Consider the following 21274-nt stretch of genomic DNA (forward strand, 5'->3'; position numbering starts at 1 on the left):
CTTCCTCCTAAGATTATAGAGAATAAAGAGTATTATTCCAACACCTTTTATCAGTTTTATTTTTAAAAACAGGTGACTCCACTTTTTACATCATTGCACTTCAGCAATTACACAAAACACAAGTACATGCATCTACCAATTACGCACCGCGTGAGAACCCTGCTGGGTGTGAAAATCTACACTCAATCAATGAAAAAATACAGTGTCAACCTCAAAGAATAACTAGTTGCATAGAATACCATGCTTTAACATTTCAAGATCATTGAAAACAAAAGGTAAATTATAAAAGTTTGCCTTAACTCAATGTACAATTAGGTTTTAACACATCAGTGCAAAAGGATTTAGGAATTTACATGATTTAACAAAAGAAAGAATAATCATTTTAAAAGCAATCATACATATATACTGTAATTCATTATATCCATTCAGTGAATTGTTCCAGCTTCTTATCAAAGTCATGTTAAGCCCTTAGAATTATAGATTTCAGTTTATATTACTCATCTTTATGTACCAGAACTGAACAGTTTCCTCATCTGACAACATACAATAAGGAATGAGTATCAGCAGCTTAAAAATGAAACAAGCATTTATTTTGGATTTCTCCCACCCCAAAAAATATAAATATATATATATATATTTATATACTGTATATATCTGTATGTTTTGCAGAACTTTACAAAAATGTATCACTAGATGGCAGCAGTGCATTTTAGAGCTTTGCCAATTTAACAGCTGCATTAAGTAAAAAATGGCGCATGCATGATCTGACCCTCAGGGGTCACCTTTTCACTTCTATTTAAATATTTTAACAAAAAAATAAAATAAAAGCAACATTCACAGCACATCAAGCCCAAAATAGTTTACACCTTCTACACTGAAGCATTGTTTAAAATGTACCTGGCTAGATCACCCTTACAGGAGAGGCTAGATAAGGCATGCTTTAGACAGTCATCATGGTGCTGCTCACTTGAAAGGGGAAAGAACCAAAGAGGTCCAAGCAGAAAATTTAGCAGGTCCTGTTGCCACCAGTTTCAGGAACCTAAAGATCTGTGAAGAAAGTATTTAGAAATTAAAAGGGAACATGCACTATTACTTAATAGGACACCAAGCACCACATAAAGCTTTGGTTCAAACAGCATGCTGAGGGATGTGGTGTGAAATTCTGATCTCCATGTGCCTAAGCAGCAGGCACTCTGGCCCAGCTGGGCCTGGCCACCATTTTTGCCTTGCCCCCACAAGCAAAGTGGGACCAACTGGCCTCAGGAATAATCCCCCTAAGAAGGTGACAATTTAACTTTTACCTCTTTTTAAAGAAGTAAAGTGGTAAGGTGATGCTTTGAAACATCATCCACACTCTGAAAAGCATCTATGTTTTACAACTCAGCTGAAAATGTTCCTTTCCAGCTGCTTCACTGGACAGACAACTTGTTCCATCAGTATTGGAAGCTCTGAAATCAACTGAAAGATCTTGCAACGTAACATGAGCTATTGAAGACTTTGTGATAAAGTCAAAAGAGGCACATTCATTTGAATATAACTTAAAACTTCTAAAGTTAGAAGTCCATACTTACATTATAAGTAGTATTTAATTTGTGTTTCTCTGGCGCAAGTTTTTATCTTTGTGATTGTTGGTAGAGTTGGTTTTCCTTTGGAGGAAAAATTGCATTACAAGAGTTAAACTCAAGGTCAGTAGCAACTTTTCAAAGTATAACACATGGAAATACAGGGACTCTCACTTACTGCCATCCCTGGTATAGTAAGAAATTTTACTGCACGATATTAATACAAAATTAATACACTCTGTGTAAAGTGCCTACAACCTTAATCGATCCTTTTGACTCCCAAGGCAGATAATACCCAGGTAACATGGGCTTTGATTTATAAACTATGACAAAAGTGAGTGATTAGTTTTTTCTCTACGTAACACCACTGTCTCGTCTCTTCTTAATTATATACAGGCAGTGCTGTGCTCTCTGGCACTTAACTAATTTGGGCACACTTCTGCCTCTGACTTCTTAGTCCCCAGCTCTAGGAAAGAGTGCAAATCTTGGATTGATTTGAAATTTGTAGTTTTGTCTCTCTTGAATACCCACAATTTAATGGAGCCAGGCAGTTTATCCATGCTATAGTCTAGCTTGAACAAAACCTGAAGCCTCAGATACAATGGTCATTTCCCCCACAGTATCAATTTAAACATATGGGGTGTGCAAAATTTTAAACATTTTTTTTGCATGGTATTCCACTTTATACTGCTACTAAGAACAAAACTGTACAGCCTGTCCTGGGAATCAAAGGGCTATCAGTCAGCTCCATGTCCAGCTAAGAAGTCTACACTGCAACATTGCTTTCCATTCACTGTCTTCCCCTACAATCTTAGCTATGCCCTTTAATTAAACTGCAAATATAAAATAACCCAACCAGAAACTACTGAACCAAAGTCCAACAAAGTACTTACATTGGCCCAGCTGGTTCATCGTCTACACAGGTATCCAGGTTTTAATAATCCATTGAGAGACAGGAGAAGAAGGGAGAAAACTGTGAGACTCTGCATCAGGGTTAATAGAACAGCAAACGGCAAGTGGCAAACATGGCTATTCATAGCATTTATTCAAGGCCATTCCATCTGGAGGTGCAAAACACTCATGGAGTTGTTATTTCTAGATTCAGGTTTTTAATGGCAGGTATGTTGTTTCAATGGTTTTAGTTAACACTTTGAATGCTTGTCATGAAAAACTGCAACTGTAGCGGACAGATAGGCTGCAATATTATTATACTCATCTTGTCCCCAAGTTCCAGTGGTTCACTCTTAAATAGATGAGAAGACAAACCAACATTTCAGTTGTAAAATCCTGCTGTTTGTTTTCTTGTGGTGAATGCATGCATAGTTCTGACTCAATCCTGCAATGTAAGATGGATGTGTATGTGCCACACGCTTAGCCACACATCCTCTCTTCCCCACAGGACACTGTTCTTGCTGTTCTGTAATCTTTACAAGAGTCTGTAGTCTGGAGAATAAGATAGAGGAAGCCACAACAGTTCAACCTAATAGTGGGTCAGTCAGGCTGGGCTGTGCCAGCAGCAAGTGTATGCAGACCAGAAGATGTTCTGTGACAGACCAGAGAAAGCTGAGTAGTGCTGACATCCCTCTAGAAAAGACTTCAGACAGAAAAACAGGCTCATTCTTGTGCCCTGGCCAAAACCAGAACCTGAACCCAGATGAGCCATGAGTTATCTCTCTTTTTTTTCTTTTAATCAAAACACTTACATTTTCTGAGTTTAGGTGCCTTCTTAAATTGGTATTTTCTGATTCTGATTTACCAAGTTTTTCTTCCCTGTTTCAACTAAGGGCAACTTGGTCCCCTTTAATAAGGGTTATATATGTGTGTGTATATATGTGTGTGTGTGTATGTGTGTGTATATATGTACACAGACACACAAGATTTTTTTAAAGGCCCATAAAGGTGGGGGAACAAGTTAAGTGCTCTTAGTTTCTTTTTATTTTACAAAAGTCAGGGAGACTAAATGATTCAGAACTGAAGGCTTCTAGAAAAACTCTCAGCAGGATTCCACAAGGGGGCTTGGTGCACATGAAGCAGTTATGGAGATTACAGTCTCAGTGTAGGCATCTGCAGGAGCACACGTCAGGAGTAATGTCTGTCAGAGGGAGACATTGCTCCACCTGTTCCTTCGAGGCAACGGAGAGGCAAAGCCACCGCCAGCACACACAGTGACTGGAGCAAAAAGGATTTCAAAAAAAAACAAAAACAAAAACAAAAAAAAACAAAAAATAACAAAAACGGAAACAAAACTAACCACAAACCAATGACTTATCAGCCAAAACAATAGGCTAGTGACACACCAGTGTCCACAGGATTCTACTACTAGAAACAGCACACTATTGAACAGTACAGAGAACGAACTAAGACTTAGACACCCAAGACAGCTGTGCGCTGTTATACGGTGGAGTTGTACAGAGATGCATCGGGCACTGAGACACACGAGCCTGGCCTGGATCCTCCCTCAGCGCAACCGCCCAACGCTCTCAGCGTCCCGGCCACGCCAGCTCAGCTACATGCTAGGAACGAAGCACTGCAGGGACTGGCAGGAGCAGACTTAGAAGTATTTTTAGTGCTCTGGCTGTGTACCCGAAAACACAAAATTCTAAAGCAAGATAGCTGATTCAAGAATATCACCAATCTACTCCCAATTTTAAGAGGAAAAAAAGCAGGGGAGAGGGAATCGCGATCGCCAAGCTCATCTTTTCAAAGCGTGACGCTGTCAGCACCAACCGAAGCACTTCACACCATGAGCTTTTCTTTCTTCAGTAATGTGGATGTATGTACACCCTGGTGCCTGATTAATAACGTCATTTCCCAGCCCAACAAGCCGATTAACGTGCAAAGGGCTGCATGAAGGGGTTTTAGCAAGAGTGGCTCTGGTGTAGCTGCCACCATGCCTGCAAGTGGGAGCAGCTGCTGTTCACAACAGTGTCTACATCTCACAGCCCCTTCATCTCTCTCCCCAAATTCACTTTCACATTTACAAGGAACAAAGAGCCTCAAGTCTCCCATTTCCCTAACCTGAACCACTATCTGCAGTACCACTCTCTCTCTACAGGTCAAACAAAGTAACAACTTGACCTCTAACACGGAAATCGGGAGAGAGGGAAAGAACAGAACTACAGAAAAAAGGTACGAAAATTAAAGTAAATGAGGATTGAACAGCAAACTGAAATCCAAATTAGTTGTGAAAGTGAATGAAGTAAACTTGAAGAAAAGTGTTAACATTATGAACTGTGCATCGTATAGACTGAAGCGGAGATTAAACAAACTCCAAAAGCATGCATATCACTCACTTACCACCATGTTTTAAGGGTTTGATGCAATTGAGGGGGAAAAAAAAGAAGTCATAGTAACCGACAAGTATCAACATACCCCCAAACCCTCAGGCCAAAAGACAGCCACTTAAACAATGACTATTCTCTCCAGCTGGGTATTACAGCCACTGACTAGATGAGAGGAAGAGGGCTGGGGGATAATGGAAACAAGATGCTTCTGGAATCCATCTTATGAGTGAAGTTCCTGGTGGGGCTGCTGCACACACTGATTCCGCTGAGTGCTGTCTACCCAATCGAATGCACTAGAACCCTCACTCCCCTTCCCCCCTACATTGCCCCAGAATCTGGAAGGGTGCTCTGCGATGCCTAGTAAACAGCAGCTTACTTGATATACCACCATCTCAAAAAAGATGGCTTTAATGTCAAAATGAGTTGATTGGTCAAAGCTGCTTTTTCACTGCCTCATCTCACTGAGGATGAGTTTTTATGGTTTCTAAAACCACTTAAATTTTGCCAGATCTCAGCAGAGTAGCACAAAATCCAAGGAAGATTAACAATTACTTCCAATTTGCTTCCTTGTTCAGTCTTATTATATTTTCTTCATAAGGTAACTTGTTACTGGCTCAGATGACCCCTGGTTAAGAGACAACACGTGTTTTGCATATCATTTTTAAAATTCGTATTTCTTTCCCAACATTCCTGGCCTTTGTAAAGCTTCATATGCTACCAATGTTTTGATCATCTAACTGATTTTGGCACATTAGCTCTTAATTCTGAAGTGTCAGAGTTTGGATACATCACAGCCACTAAAAATGGTTCCCACAAAACTGCAAATATCTTTTGTACCAGTAACTTAAAGGAAAAGTGCCTATACTTGCTTATAAAGGTTATCTCCCTAATGGTGAATGTAGAAAACTCTTTTTGATGCCAGCACTTTTCTTAAATCAGCTTCTGTTTTCATTCAAGGTCAGTAAAATGTGCAGTAGAACTGAAGGCCCCAACAACTGAGCAGGCTCACTCCCCATCTCCTCAGGGTACTGGGGAGAGAGCTGAAAGCACACTCTAATCACCCTCTGGGTTCAGTCAGCAGGAAACCAACCCAGAAGGTGTGCTCAAACATGTGTCCAGCAGTAAGGTGGATGGAAGACTAGAGGGATGCTAGTTGTATTTAGTCTTTTTAGAGAAATATCATTTAACATTTTCAAAGAATGTAGTCAGGAGGTGAGTAAACAAAAAACAAAGCCCTCACTTGGCTCCATGATTCATCTGTTACTAAAAATATTGACGGTAAAAGGTGACAAGCAGATAATCTACATACAAGACAACCTACTGGGGCACTAATCCTCAAAGACACTATAATAGGGACCTAGGGGATTTAGATATAAGTTTCACTTACAAAATGTCCCAAAAATGCTCTACTTTTTCTAGTAGACAAAGTCATGGGCCTTTTTCTTTACCTAGAAAGCAGCTAAACCTTAACCCTAAGTATTTTCTATGTGAGAAATCTAAAGCAGTATTTGCTTTTCTAGCGAAACATAGCCTGAACTATGTAAGTTGAAATTCGTGTGTTTTTATACTTTTGTATTATTCCCTTAGTGCTTTTCTAATATAGTGCTGAGTTACCAAAAACTCACAAACTGCCCAAATATGAATACTATGACCTTTATATAAACTTTTTTCATATAAAAAAGGCTGAGTTAGAAATACATTATTGCTGTATCTTGATAACAATATACCCACTGGCAGAGAAAAAGCATGTCAGGCCTCTTTAAAAAAAAAAAAAAAAATTTTTCACAATGGTATAAATACACAGAGCTATGAATGGTCATTTGATAGGTAAAAAATTTATCACCTCTAAAATTCCAAATCTGTATCAGGTATAATGTACCTCTTCATTCATTCCCAAAAGGAGTGTATGCATATATCTGTATGTAAATCTGAGGCAGGGCAGATGGGAGGAAAGCACATGAGGTGAGTTTGCTCTTGTGAATTGCACAGGAGTTGAGGGGAAACTGGCTAAAGAAGAAAAAGACACAGCATAAGGAAAAGTCATGGAGGAACTTTTTTAAAAAAATTACTTCCAGAAGAAAAGAAAAAAGGGGAGGGCAGGAATAGGGAGGAGTCTGAGAAAAAGAGGGAGGAAGACAAAGGAGAAAACTATGGGATGGAAATGCTCAAGCAAGGGCAAGGGACATGATAGAGAACGGAGCCTAGACCGTGCTGGCTATCAGGAGGGGAATGGAGACAAGGCAAACATTGCAATAATCCCAGTATCCCAGATTTTTCACACCAATTCAACAACAACAAAGTAAAAGCTGCTTGCATTACAGCATTTTTCTAAGACACTAGAGCAAGAAGGTTTTACTTTGCACTTACCCTGCAGTCATCTCTTACATAGGATTCATTCACTCTCCATAATAATTATCTTAAAAGAAGTATTTTTCCCTTAGGAAGCTGTTCATGAGTTTTGCTGGCCACAGATGTCTCTTATTAGAAACTCGTCCCCATTTGTGTTCAACAGCCATAGAGCTCTTATAAAAAAGATAGCTGCTGCCTTGGGCAGGTGCTTGCAGTTGTCAGAATCAATGCTAACCATTCTCAGGTTAGCATTGAGGTCTTCCACACATGCTGGGACAGCAACCTGCTAAGTGAAATGGCTTCCTGCAAAAACGACTCAAATCTCTGACAGGGACAGGCTAAGCCAATGTGTCACTCTGCCAACAGAGGGGCAGCCAGCCTTGTCTTAAAAGTCAAAAAATCAAGTTTTGAAGCTCATTTTTACCTTTTTCTACTGACTTTTTGCATCTCAACCTTTCCAAAACAGAAACCAAGAAAGGTGATATTTAACAAAGCAAAACCATTCAGAGGGAATGAAAAGGCTCTTTTCAGGAGTGAGATAAAACGACTCCTAGTAAGCCAACACTGGAAACACACTGACAGCCAACTCTTCCCCTTTACTCTCAGATCTAAACATAGGTACTCTGCTTTGGAAGTCCTAATTTGTAATAAGAAAGAGAAATTTCGAGAAACAAGCATTACTCATACACGATAAGCCTAAGAAAGCAGTTGTACTTCATAGAATAGCAGTTCTGTGGACCCAAGAGAAGGAAAGTAAAAAATCCCAGGAAACTCTTAGTTACACAGAACAAGCCCAGGAATTTACAAAGGCCCGTCTGCTTCCAGCTGAGTCCATCCCATTCCTCCATCTAGTTCATTGCTAAATGTACACTTGGATGGAAATCCAAATACACTGTTAGTTTCAACAAAACACCTTGTCACCAACCTCACTACAATCCTCCCTCTACCAAGTGCAAACAAAGAGACTGAGGAGCTGCTGAGCAAAGAGGAAAAGGAGAGGTGGCTGCTGCTCTCAGACATGTCCTTCCAGAGAACCTGAAGCCACTGGCATGCCTTCAGGGCTGCACTCTTTCTAAAGGAGCACCAGACCTCCCTTAGCATTCTCCACTGACACACATGGCAGGCAGTGCATCCTGCTGGCCAGCCACAAGAACACAGACAGCTCTCTGGGGCAGGGCACAGCATTCCAGTACACAGCATGGGCCCAGAAGAGCCAGACTGGAGTTGACATCCTCCCCGTCACCCAAAGCTGGCCTCCACTGATTCTAGGGGCACACTCTTCCAGTCCAATCAGTGACAGACAAGTAGTGATCATGGTTGGCTGGTCAATTATTTGTTTTTGCTGATGATGTTATAGGGCTGGAGGATGGAGCTGCGGAGCTAGTTAGGAATCTGAAGTACTATGGGTGCAAGTCTTAATCAGTCGTCTCCCCCACCAATTACAATCACAGAGTTAGAAATGGAATATCCATAACAAAAAACATAAAAACTTCCATAACCTTTTCTGACTCTAAGTATGTCTATCAATCTAAGATTCTTGTTCTTTCCAATGCCTAACAATTGGCTGTAGTTCTGCTGCTATTGTTCACTCCCTTCTCTGACCCTGGGCCAGCCTGAGAGTGCCACCTTGGGCAAGGACGCCAGGCAGTACTGCTTAGCTATTTGTTTAACTGGGGGTGGTGATGCGTCAGATGCTCTCCACCATTCTTTGTGAGACAGACAAAAATGCCAAATGGCAGGGGCCTGCTTCACCAGGAACCTTGAAAACCTTCTGAAGGGGCCAACCAAGGGAACCAAAGGGTGACCTGTTCCCATGGCTTTTCCCAAGAACAGTTTGACTGGACTGGCGCAGTTACCTATAGGGGCTATACCAGGCAACCATGTGACAACCAATCAGATACCTTAAATCTGCCTGAAAAGGCCAGGTGGCCTGCGATCTTGGGGTGGCTTCTAGGCTTGACTTGGATTCTCCTCAAGCTCAATCTGCCTGATGATCTGTATTGGAGGAGGACAGAGCTGAACAAAGAGACTGACAACTGCCCATTCCCCACAAGGGGCCTGAAGGGCAGAAGGGACGGGGGTTCAAGAACACCCACATAGAAGGACTGAGCTAGTAATTATAGCTCAAAGTGGCTAATCTTAGGGGTAGGGAATGAGGAACCAGTATAAGAATTTTTCCTTCTCTCCTTTTGGGACTAAATCCCAACATCCTTATAGTCCTCTTTGGGTGCTTGGAAACCACCCCCAAGGAACCAGCCCCAACATTACAACTATTTTGTAGGGATGCTCTTACCGTCAGGAACTTCATCTGGCCTCTTCCTCTTTTCATATACAACAATGATCACCACAAGGATGATGATTTCTGCCAGAATTCCCAAGAAAGGCCAGAGTGGGGCCAGGTGGCTCCGTACCCTGAGGATGGTGACAACGGAGACAGAGCCAATGGAGTTGGTAGCATTACATTCATACTCGCCAGGGTCTTCTGTGATCTGGAGGTTAGTGATGCTCAGCTCAGTGTAATTTTCCCTGTTGATGATGATGAAGCGGCCAGAGGTATTGACAATATCCTAGTCAGAAGCAGAAAAAGTGAGAACACACAAAGATCAGAGTAGGTGAATTAGTGCCCACCACAGGGTGAGACTATTCTCCATCCTTAGCAAAACACTGAACGGGATCAGGGAGCAGTGTCTAGGGTCATTTTTGTCCAAGGAACTTTGAATACTTGATCACCGACTTCCCTTCAATCTCAACAACCAATCAGTAAGCTTCTAGCAGAATCAGGACCTCTCCAATTTTAATGACATGAAGGGACATCCTTCCCTGCAGACCCAGAAAAGATGACTTAATCTAGATGTTGTTCCAAACACCAGATAAGAACTCCATAACTAGAACAAGGATGGAGAAAGGGTGTGAGCTCCATGGTCAGGTATGTATCCAGTAATATCAGGCCTATTTGATTACTTCAGATTCAGCACATCTACTTCTCACTTGGTGAATTCTGGAAAGTTTCCCTAAACTTCCTCTAGAAACAATGCTAAGAACTTGCTACTAGTCAGAATGGAGGAAATTCATAACTTCCACTTCCTTTCAGAATTACAAGGTTAAAAGCAAGTTTAGTCAAGAGATATTTATGAATATATGCTACATGTTTTATATCTAACATAAGAGGAAGGTGAGAAAGGGAGAGCATGACATAAAAATGACCTCCAGAGGGAACCAGACCTCCAAAGGGATGGTTCCAGGAACATGTAAGAAGTGCCAACAGAGGGTATGTATACAGCCACACTGCACTGAGTGAGTGGACACTGCTGGAAAGAGTCAAGATAAGTTGGAGAAGAGCTAACATTTAAACTAGATTGTGGGAGAGGAGAGCTGACCAAGCAAGACAGGAATGCTCCAGGCATGTGTGGGAAGGCAGGGGTGAGAGCATGACCAGGGGCTTGGGTGGAGCTGGAACAGGTTTGCAGCGCTGATCTCATGGCATACTAGCAGGGGAAAAATCTGACTCTTGTGTCAGTTCACATGAGGCAACTAAAGGGTAACCAGAAACAGTAGAGAAGAAAGGTAAATATAATCCCCAGAATGATGTCTAGCTATAGCATATATCATGTCTACATTTAAGTATGGGTTTTGCTAAAATGAGAAATTAATAGCCTTCAAAATTAAGAGTTATTCTGTGAAACTTCAACCCTAGGATTTGAAAAGCTGCCAACTCCTCTAACTCCTGCTCTACTCATTCACTAATTCCACATTTCTCACTTATGATCTTTGGTCCACAAGCCTTCAAAGGGTTTTTAAAATTTTATTTTCAACTGGAGGATAGTTACCTTACAATATTGTGATGGTTTCTGCCATACATCAACATGAATCAGTCATTGGTATACACATGTCCCCTCCCTCTAAACCGTCCTCCCACCTCCCTCTGGATCCTACCCCCTCTAGGTTGTCACAGAGCACCAGCCTTTGGATTTCCTGCATCATACAGCAAATTAACACTGGCTATCTATTTCACATAATGTATATATTTCAATACTACTCTCTCAAGTCATCCCACCCTCTCCCTCCCTCTCTGTGACCATAAGTCTGTTCTTTATGTCTGTGTTTCCACTGCTGTCCTGCAAACAGGATCATCAGTATCATCTTTCTAGATTCCATATATGTGTTAATATATGATATTTGTCTTTCTGACTGACTTCACTCTGTATAATAGGCTCTAGGTTCATCCACCTCATTAGAACTGATTCAAATGTGTTCCTTTATCCATTATCTGTTGATGGACATCTAGGCTGCTTCCATGTCTTAGCTATTGTAAATAGTGCTGCAGTGAATACTGGAGTACATGTGTCTTTTTCAATTACAGTTTCCTGAGGGTACATGCCCAGTAGTGGGATTGCTGGGTCATATGATAGTTTTATTCCTAGTTTTTTAAGGAATCTCCATACTGTTTTCCATAGTGGCTCTATCAGTTTGCATCCCCACGAACAATGCCAAGAGGGTTCTCTTTTCTCCACACCCTCTCCAGCATTTGCTGCTTGTAGACTTTTTTGATGATGGTCATTCTGACCAGTGTGAGATGATACCTCAATGTAGTTTTGATTTGCATTTCTTTAGTAATAAGCAAGGTTGAGCACCTTTTCATGTGTTCTTTAGCCATCTTTATGTCTTCTTTGGAGAAATGTCTGTTTAGTTCTTCTGCCCACTTTCTGACTGGGTTGTTTTTCTGACACTGAGCTGTGTAAGCTGCCATGTATATTCTGGAGATTAATTTATTAATCTTTATTAGTTGTTTCATTTCCTATTTTCTCCCGTTCTGAGAGCTGTCTTTTCACCTTGCTTATAATTTCAAAGGGTATTTTTAAAGTACTATCATATGGAAGAAACTTTTGTGGTTCCACCACCAATTTACCTTGGTTAGTATTTATAATCTTTCTAAAGAACCTGGATTACATGATCTCTAGGGTCCCTTCTGATTCTGAAGACTGACAATCAACGAGGATGCCTGAAAAGTAGAGTTCTAGGCATACAAAGCCTGGAGAGGAATGTATGACATCCCATCTGAGAGAACAGGAGATTGGTCAAGCATTAATCAAGAGTCTAAAGTTTTGACTCTCCCAATACCATCAGGAGTCATCCCACAGATTGGAAAAGATGTTTCCTCTGACCTTTTCTGGAGCAGATACTGTCAGATTTCCGATGTCTAAGGCTGCCTGTGGGCCTCCTTAGATTGTCTCAATTCCTAATCAGTAATTTAATATGTTTTGGGAATATATAATACTATTAACTGCTCTTACTGCCTTGCCTTTCCCAAAAATCAAGAAAAATACATTAAGACCACAAGAACAATATTTTCTCTAGGATAAATGGACTAGAATAATAGTAAAATTTTAAGACTTGGGTTAGCTCTTCTTGGTGTCTTATCTTGAAGGCAAACAGCCAAGCCTTTTACCAGACAGCTTTAATAAATTCATGTCGGGATTCCATGCTAAGCAGAGACTATCAGTGCCCTTCAAATTCATGATATAACTATGACCCCAGAAAGGGTGACCCAAGCCATGACAGCTAGTATGGCAGGTTGCAGAAACTTGTCCAGATGTCTGGAGCACCCCAGGAGAAACTCCAGCAACCACAGACACCCACATATAGAGGACCAGGGCTGCCTCCTACTCACCACGAGCATACCATTCTCCTTCTTGTGCCATGTCCACTCTGGGTGGGGGTAGCCAACTGACTTGCAGTACATCATGGCATCCTGCCCTTCATTCTTGTTCTCACTCCGTTTATGGCCAGTGATGTCAGGAGCAGCTGTGAGAAAGTGTTGAATGCAGTTACCATGGGAGCCTATGCTGAACAGGATACAAAGCCCCAAATACTGGCTCAGAGCCCTGCTTCTTAGTCACTCTTTAAACCCACCCTCATATTCAGCTTTGATAACATGCATTTCAGGTCAGAACAGAGCAATGGAACCAATCCCATGCCCTAACCTCCCACCCACCAAAGCAGGTACCAGGATTACTATATGTGAAGCTCTACTAATAATATGGGTGGTTCTACAACCTACTGGAAGACAACACAGGTGCAACTGCATAAATTAAGCCATCCTTTAAAGAAATGCAAACAGAAGTTATTATCTTCTCTGCCAGTCATGGTTTTTTTCCTCACAACACCTGCATGAGCAGTAATTATGTATTATATCAAATGCTATACATTATGTTAAGAGAGCCTTGAGATCAAACACCTAAAATCAAGTCCTACTGTAAGGTATATAAAAGCAACGAATGATGAATGCTTAGAGAAGCTACCCAAGAATATCAATAGCCAAGGCTCTCCCAGAAAAGAGGAAATCCAGCAAACTAGTCTTCACAAGAGAAGAAAGAAATGAACAAGAAAGTCAACCAGTGTCTTATGAGGTTGTTTTAACGACTTAAGAATCTGATTTATACACCTGATTTGCAGTTATCTCAATGAACCAAATCTTGGGGAAATTTCTAGACATGCTGGAAGCTGTTGGTCTCTGCTTTTCATGATCATTTAGGAAGAAATAAACAGCATATGTGGTTTAAATATTAGATAAAGTTCAAGGACCCAAGAAGCCTGAGATGAGAGCTAATTCTTTGAATTTGGCCTTCTTTGATCTTAACTATAAATTCCCACCTTACCACATCAGTTCTACTAATCTGAAAGCAATAAAACTCAAAGTAGGCCAGACATCACTTTGTTGGCCAAAATGGGAAAGAGAATCAATACGCCTGGTCCAAATTCCAGTTTTGTGAGTTATTTATTCTATGCTTGAATTTTATACCCATTATCAGATGGAGTTATTTCTAGCCCCTGCCTACATTCATTGTCTTGCATAGACAGATAGATGTCATTTTGAGACTGAATCCCATGTTTTCCTTCTGATTGGCTTGGTTTTTCTTGGCTTAAAAATAATCCAATGTCCTGCTCCTCTCAGACTGTGCTTCCTAGACCACTTCCTGAGGCACCTGGATAGGAAAAGAACGAGCAAGGCCCCAAGCCACCTCTACAACCTGCCAAATGAAAGCCTGGTCATTACCACTCAGTGTGAGGTGTTTTCCAGACAGGATATTATAAAGGAAATGTCTTTTTGTTTTCCCAGGCACAATTCCTCACTACAGAAGGGAATGAGTCAGGCGGGCTCAAGTTCTCAACATCCCAAATTTCTCCCACAGTGAATCAGTCACCTCTCAGGCCTAATGTTTAACCTGATCACTCTTCCTCAGAGCTTTCTGCAGTCGGTAAATATTAAGAACCTCTTAAGCACTCCAAGGAGCAAGCTCCACAGCATACTAACACACCATCATGGGGGAGCAGGGAGACACAATAAGCAGAAGAGCTACCACATTGTACCTCTAGTATGTTTCATTCATTGGACAAACATTTGCTGAGCACTGATTATATGCCAGATTTGTCACAGAGTGGCAGGGGAAGGCCTTTCTGATGAGGTGAATTTTAGCAGAGTCATGAAAAAAATAAAGGAGTAAGCCACATGTATCTGCAGGAAGAACACTCCAAGTAGAGGGAAAAGCAAAAGCTTTGGGGCAGAAGTGTGCTTGTTACATGTAACGAAGAGCATGGAGGAATTTGGCTGAAACAATAACCAAGGGGATGATAGTAAGAGATTAAATCAGAGAATAGAGCCTAGATTGAATAGGACTTTGTAGGACAATGAAATTACTTTGGCATTTACTCTAAGTCAGCTGGGAAGCCACTGGTGAATACTAAGTGTAGGTATGAAATTATCTGTGTGTTTTACCAGGCTCCCTCTGGCTACTATGTGGACAACAATTGTAGAGAGAGGATAGTGGAAATAAGATCAATTAGGAGGTTCTGAAAGCAATCCACAAAGGGGGAGGGGGAGGTTTGGATGAGGGCAGCAGCAGTAAAAGGGAGGAATTCTGGATATTTTATAGGTTAATACATTTGTTAACGGACTGAATGTAGAAAGTGAGAGAAAAAGGAGCCAAGCATGACCCCAGTGTTTCTGGTCTGAGTAACTTCAAGAATGGAATTGCCAGTTACTGAGATGAGGAAGACTGCAGAAGAATTAGCATGGGTATTTTTTTGTTGTTGGTTTGTTTTTATTTTGTTTTGCTTAGGGATAGAGCAATGATGGTAGTAAAAAAACAGGAGTTCAAAGTTTAGGAAATGTTAAGTGTAGGACTTATTTAACATCCAAGTGAAGCTGTCAAGTAGGCAGCTGAATATCAAGTCCAGAGCTCAGGGAAATGGTTGAGATATAACTTTCAGAAATCAGCTTACATGTGATGTTTTTTTCCCACTTTCATTCTCCCTTGCCCCACAGAGAATACTCAACTCTATTTACTCTGGCCCAGTTAAGTGCTTCCCTGTTAGGTCAGTTGATATAGAATCTGCCTGCAATGCAACAGACCTCGGTTCGATTCCTGGGTCAGGAAGAATCGCTGGAAAAGGATAGGCTACCCACTCCAGTATTTTGGCCTGGAGAATTCCATGGACTCAATAGTCCATGGGGTCACAGAGTCCGACACGATTGAATGACTTTCACTTTCACTTACTTGACTAATTCCAATAGTGCTGTGAATTCAGCAACCTCAGATTTTGCCCTGGAGACTCATCCCCAAGATTATACATAAGAACAACTTAGAAGGCTAAAACCTGAGTTGGTTTATGGCTATACAGTCTAAAAAGCTACTATTCTTGAAGACCAAGACCTGGGTTTTGGTCTTTCACTCCTGCCTTGGTGCTCAGGTTGAAAACACCACACCCTCCTTTCATTCATCTACTCCAGATTCTACAGAGGCTTCTATTTACGGATGGGAAGGTGCCTTAAAGGCTATCAGATGCAGAGACAATAGGAACTTAATGCGGCCCTCCCCCCCCCCCCCCCCCCCCCCGCCCTTTGTTGGCCTTGTTTACAGAGTAAAGCCTGCAAGTTTTCATGGTTAGATCTACTGCTGCTTTCTCAACTCGGCAAAGAATACTGAGTGAAGCTTAGGAATAATATCCCCTCTTCCTAATGTACTCAAAAGAAAAATGCCCTGATTATTCACCCTTGGATTGGTTGAAGTATCACTAGTACACTAGGCAGACAGGAAATTAACGCAGGTTACATCATTTTACCCTTATAAGGAATGATTGTAACAACTATCACTTCAGCCTTTGGGTCAATGAAGTAGGTCACTTCTCTCTGTTCTTTAGGGGAGCTGCTCAATCAGAAAGCCTGTTCTTGCCCCACCAGCTGAGCTAGATGGCAGACTAACAGCAAGAAAGGTAACTGAACTCTCAGAACACATGTCAGCAGTGGTCAAAGAAGGGGACTCTTAGGGCACAAAGTCTACCTCTTAAATAGTTCACAAATTATTTGATATTCTTCCCTTCAAGAGGTGGAGCCTAATTTCCCTCCCCTTGAGTGTGGGCTGGACTTAGTGACCTGATTCTAAAGAATAAAATATAGCATATGTTATACATACATATATTTATAAAATGTTTTTTAAATATGTATGTATATATATATAAAAAGGTGTACAACTTTGGAAACTAGTTCACAAAATACAAAGTGGCTTTCTGTGCACACATATGCTGTTTCTCTCTTTCTCCTGGTCACACACTCTGGGGGAGGTTAGCTCCATACTAGGAAGACACTCGAACAGGCCATGGAAAGGCCCACATAGTGAGGGATTAAGGCCTTCTGCACAGTCACTGAGGCAGTCATCTAGGAAACAGATCCTCCAGCCCCAGCCAACAACTTGAGAGACCCTGAGTCAGAACCACCCCACTAATCTGCTCCAGAATTCCTGACCCACATAAACTGTGAGGTAATAAGTATTTGTTGTTTTAAGCTACTGATTTTGGGGATAACTTATTATGCAGCCGCTGCTGCTGCTAAGTCGCTTATCATGTCCGACTCCGTGTGACCTCATAGACGGCAGCCCACCAGGATCCACCATCCCTGGGATTCTCCAGGCAAGAACACTGGAGTGGGCTGCCATGGGATTTTCCAGGCAAGAGTACTGGAGTGGGGTGCCACTGCCTTCTCTGTACTATGCAGCAACAGATTAATATAATCACCCAATGATGCAGATATTACCCCATTTTTATAGATTAGAAAATTTAAGTTTGGTAAAGTTATTTAAGATCTAAAATTATACTGCTAATAAAAAGTAAAGCCAAAATCCAAATTCAGGGATGTCTGATTCCAGAGGCCATGTTCTTTGTTCTTTACCAAACAGAATGGGAAATAAACCAAACTAGAACAGAGTCCACAAACAATAAAAATATACAACATGCATTACTGGTAACTGCAAAGCAAACAATCTCAAATGTTATCTTTGCTTGCAGATGTATTAGAACACTCTAGACCCAAAGAGGGACGGATCTATTTGCTATAATTTAACTACTGTATAATGTAAAGCATCTTGGACTTCAGAGAAATTTGGCTCTATTGAGGCTTTATTACTGAGTAATCCAAGGTGGGTCATTTAAAATCCTTTGAGTTTCAGTATTTACTTCTGTAAAATGAGAATAAAATACTCACAATTCACAGAGGTCTTATGAGGATTAATTTACATCTCTCTATCAATCTAGCACACTATTAGAGCCCAGTGTCAAAAATAAATATTTAAATTTCATTTTCAGCCAGGAAAAATTTAGGCTAAGGCAGGTGTTATGAGTCCTAAGAAATCAAAGAGATGCTGACTATTACATCTTCTCCCTGTTTGCTGATATAAACAGGACTCTCATTTATAGCTCTAATAAAGTTTACTCATGTCAGATACTGACAAATTATATTGAATAATGGCCTATTTATATTGATTATGGTGCCTCGCCTTATATGGGCTTGCCATTTAATAAGGAACTACTTAATCGGGTCCTGTTGGTCTGCAGGTAGGTCTGAGGAGTTGAACAGAGCAAATACTGCTTACTTCACTTTACTTTTTCAAGAAGGCACAGATTAGGTAGCAAAGAAGTAATGAATCTTTAAAAGAGATCACAGACCCACTTGGAAATTAACTCATGATCTGGCCTTTTTAGCTACACACTCTAAATCCCATGAATTACTGGATGGACCCTTCCAGGGTCCTGATGAATGGCAACACTGGGGTTCCAAGTCTTAAGTTACCTACCAATACCTGACCCAATCCCATTATCTGGGCCTTTGGCTGAGGACAAAGGCATGCTCCTCAGTACCTTCTGTTGCCTAAGCTGCAGGCACTTAGAGAAAAACATCAGCTTCTCTGCTAGGCTGGTGGATGTACAGAGTGTCAACTTAGGCAATGGAGGTATTTTTAGTTGAAGCGAAGAACTGACTCGTCTGAAAAGACCCTGATGCTGGGAAAGATTGAAGGCACGAGGAGAAGGGGATGACAGAGGATGAGATGGTTGGATGGCATCACCAACTTGATGGACATGAGTTTGAGTAAGCTCTGGGAGTTGACGATGAACAGGGAAGCCTGGCATGCTATAGTCCATGGGGTCGCAGAGTCGGACACAACCGAGCAACTGAACTGAACTGAAGGTTAAATAAAGTTAATACAACAGAGCTGAGACAGGGATCAAGGTATGGGGCCCCTTACCTGCACTGCTCATTTAGTGCTCATTTTTCAAAGCAAATTCATAATCTTGCCACTCATTTTCAGAGAAACTCCATCCTTAAAAGATACTGTACAGTGTCTCATCATACAACACACTAATACTGTAGAGATGGTCTCTCTGCTTCCTTCAGGCAACCTATCAAATCCCAGAGACACCTCAAATTTTCTATAGGCAAAAACAGAAGTTTGGCTGAAGGTAGACAGAGAGTTAAGATCTACTGCTAGCTAAGGGCCAAGCCCAAGAAGCAATACAAGATGGCCGAGACAGAAGCAAGAAAGATGTTGGCTTTTTGGCTCAATAATTATACAGAGTAGATTCATCACTGACTGTGAAGACTAGAGCAGTCTGGGACTAGTGCTGCCTTCTGCGGACGAGGCTTTTCTTTTTCCTGCAGGTGAAACCACTGGGTAGGAGGCACTGAAGTCTCCACTAAGACACTATAATCATCTGGAGTGCTTTTAATAAGCCTGATGCCTAGGCCACATTTCATAACTTTGAAATCAAGTTTGGGAACCACTGCTATAACACCTTTCCTGGCCTCAGTGTCTGAGAGGATTAGAGGGAGTGTCTGAGGCAGGGAGATGTATGTTTGGAAGTACAGGGGGCACTGGTTAAGAACCTGACAGTCACTATTAGGAAAAGAAGCTTAGGAATCACTTCCTTCACTAACCCAGCTTCTCATCTGTGTCCATATAAGGAAACCACAGACCTTTAGAGCCTTATAGAACCTTCAAGATCATCTACCTCAGCCTACTTCATCATATACTTGGAGAGTCTGAGGCCCAAAAAAGGAATATGACTAGTCAGGGTCATGGAAAGTTTTTAAAAGCAGGGTCAGGATTAGAACCCATTTCTTCTCCCAGTCAACACCTTTACATTGTTATTTAATATGCTCTGAACACAGCAGTGTGGCATAACGCTTAGGAACATGTGCTGTGGCATGAGAGTGCTTGGGTGAGGACGCTGGCTCCGCTGGTTGACTGTCACATTGAGCAAGTCAATCAATGCCCTTGAGCCTCAATCTTCTCACCTGGAAAGTAGAGAGAATAATGGCATTTACCTCAGAGTGTTGTGAAGACTACAAGAGAGGAGCGGGACAAGTAATGTACTTGGCACAGTACCTAGCACACAGTAAGCAAGCAGTAACGTTAGCTGTTCTTAATCTTTTAACAATAAAGTAGGTCAGGGTAGCACCCTGAAGAGAGGAAAAGAACGAATAGGTATGGTTATTTGGGCTATGGTTGATGTCCAAAATGTTCAAGCAGCTCTGCTTTCAGAGACTTTTCAAGTCAGGGCAATTCTGAGACAACCAGCTTTGACATCAGCTTGAACTTAACCATGACACAACCTCAAAGCATCTTCACCTGTCAAACTAGCTGCCCGTCAAACAAACAAATGAGCACAAAAACACTCTACATGCTGTAAGTGCTGTACAAATGTGAGAGATGTATTATTACTCTTAATAATGGTATTTGTCACCATCACCATACAGTCTGCCTCAGCCAGTTTGAACTTTGATATTATCAGTCATAAATCCATGCAATGGCATAAGAAGCAGGGAGTCAGGACAAGGTCACTCACAGAAACCCTAAGATTTAGTCATAAGATTCAAACAGAAAGAAAACTAATGAGTAGGGACAAGAAAAACAAGATCAATCTTGGCTCTCATTGTCACCAAAAGATTGAACTCATTTAAAATGCCCAATGAGCAGCAAGACACAATGATGGGCTTAATAAGACACCAGACCCAAACCTTCTTGGTGCTGGGATGGACCTTTCACAAGAGGTGATGGCATGTCTGTTGCAGAGGATTTGAAGACCACCAAAATCTTTTTCCAAAAACAGCAATAAAACTCAAACTCGTTTGTTGGATTAATCAAAATGATTAAAAGGGTGAGGACAGGGTCTGGGAGTCATGACAGGTATTTTTTCAACTTTGTAAACTACATAGAAAATTTTAACTTGCTTTTGTGAGCACATTTTTTAATTTCAGAAAAGCAAGTAAGATGAAAAGAGAGGGAATAAGCACTAGAAAAGCTGAAAATTTTCAGGGACAGAAAATCCAACATCTATTCATTCACAAATGTTGTATGGCTAAGGAGTCTCTGGAAGACAGAAGACCCTGAGGAGTTGAAAGGCTCAAAAAGGAAGGAGAAGATCCCAAGACAGGCCGTTTATAGGACAGAGGTCATCCTATAAGGTCTAGTCATCACTGTTCCCTCTCCCCCTGGCCAGCCCTGCTTCATCTTCCTCCCCCAGCATCTGCTCGGGTCACCTGCCAAATACCTAAGAAATGTAATCCTCAACAGTAATAGTATCTTCTTGTTTACACTGTGCCTCATGCTTGTCCTTTGAAAAAAGAGAAAGAAAGAACAAACCCTACTTCAGGAGCAAGGCCTTCCCTACTACATGTATATACAATCATCCCCAAAATTCCTTTCTCAACAGGGATCTACAGATTAAGGTAGAAAAGCACTGCCACCTCAG

General features: G+C 41.3%; 1 protein-coding gene across 4 annotated transcripts in view; it reads right to left on the bottom strand.

The window, feature by feature from the left end:
- Positions 1-41: 41 nt before the first annotated feature.
- Positions 42-21274, bottom strand: part of NPTN (neuroplastin) — a 64303-nt gene continuing 43070 nt past the window's right edge. For 2 of the 4 annotated variants that reach the window (XM_055536936.1, XM_055536937.1), the window contains exons 5-9: positions 12864-12997; positions 9489-9762; positions 2456-2477; positions 1572-1646; positions 42-1047 (exon numbers count right to left, since the gene is read on the bottom strand). In XM_055536936.1, the coding sequence (XP_055392911.1) occupies positions 1586-1646; positions 2456-2477; positions 9489-9762; positions 12864-12997 (491 nt within the window). In that variant the 3' untranslated portion in view covers positions 42-1047; positions 1572-1585. Of the gene's footprint in view, positions 1048-1571; positions 1647-2455; positions 2478-4859; positions 6854-9096; positions 9191-9488; positions 9763-12863; positions 12998-21274 lie in introns of all 4 variants that reach the window. The other 2 variants (XR_008698984.1, XR_008698985.1) reach the window with 2 other exon arrangements.

Source organism: Bubalus kerabau, chromosome 10 (genome assembly GCF_029407905.1).
Source record: "Bubalus kerabau isolate K-KA32 ecotype Philippines breed swamp buffalo chromosome 10, PCC_UOA_SB_1v2, whole genome shotgun sequence".
Classification (NCBI taxonomy): Eukaryota; Metazoa; Chordata; class Mammalia; order Artiodactyla; family Bovidae; genus Bubalus; species Bubalus kerabau.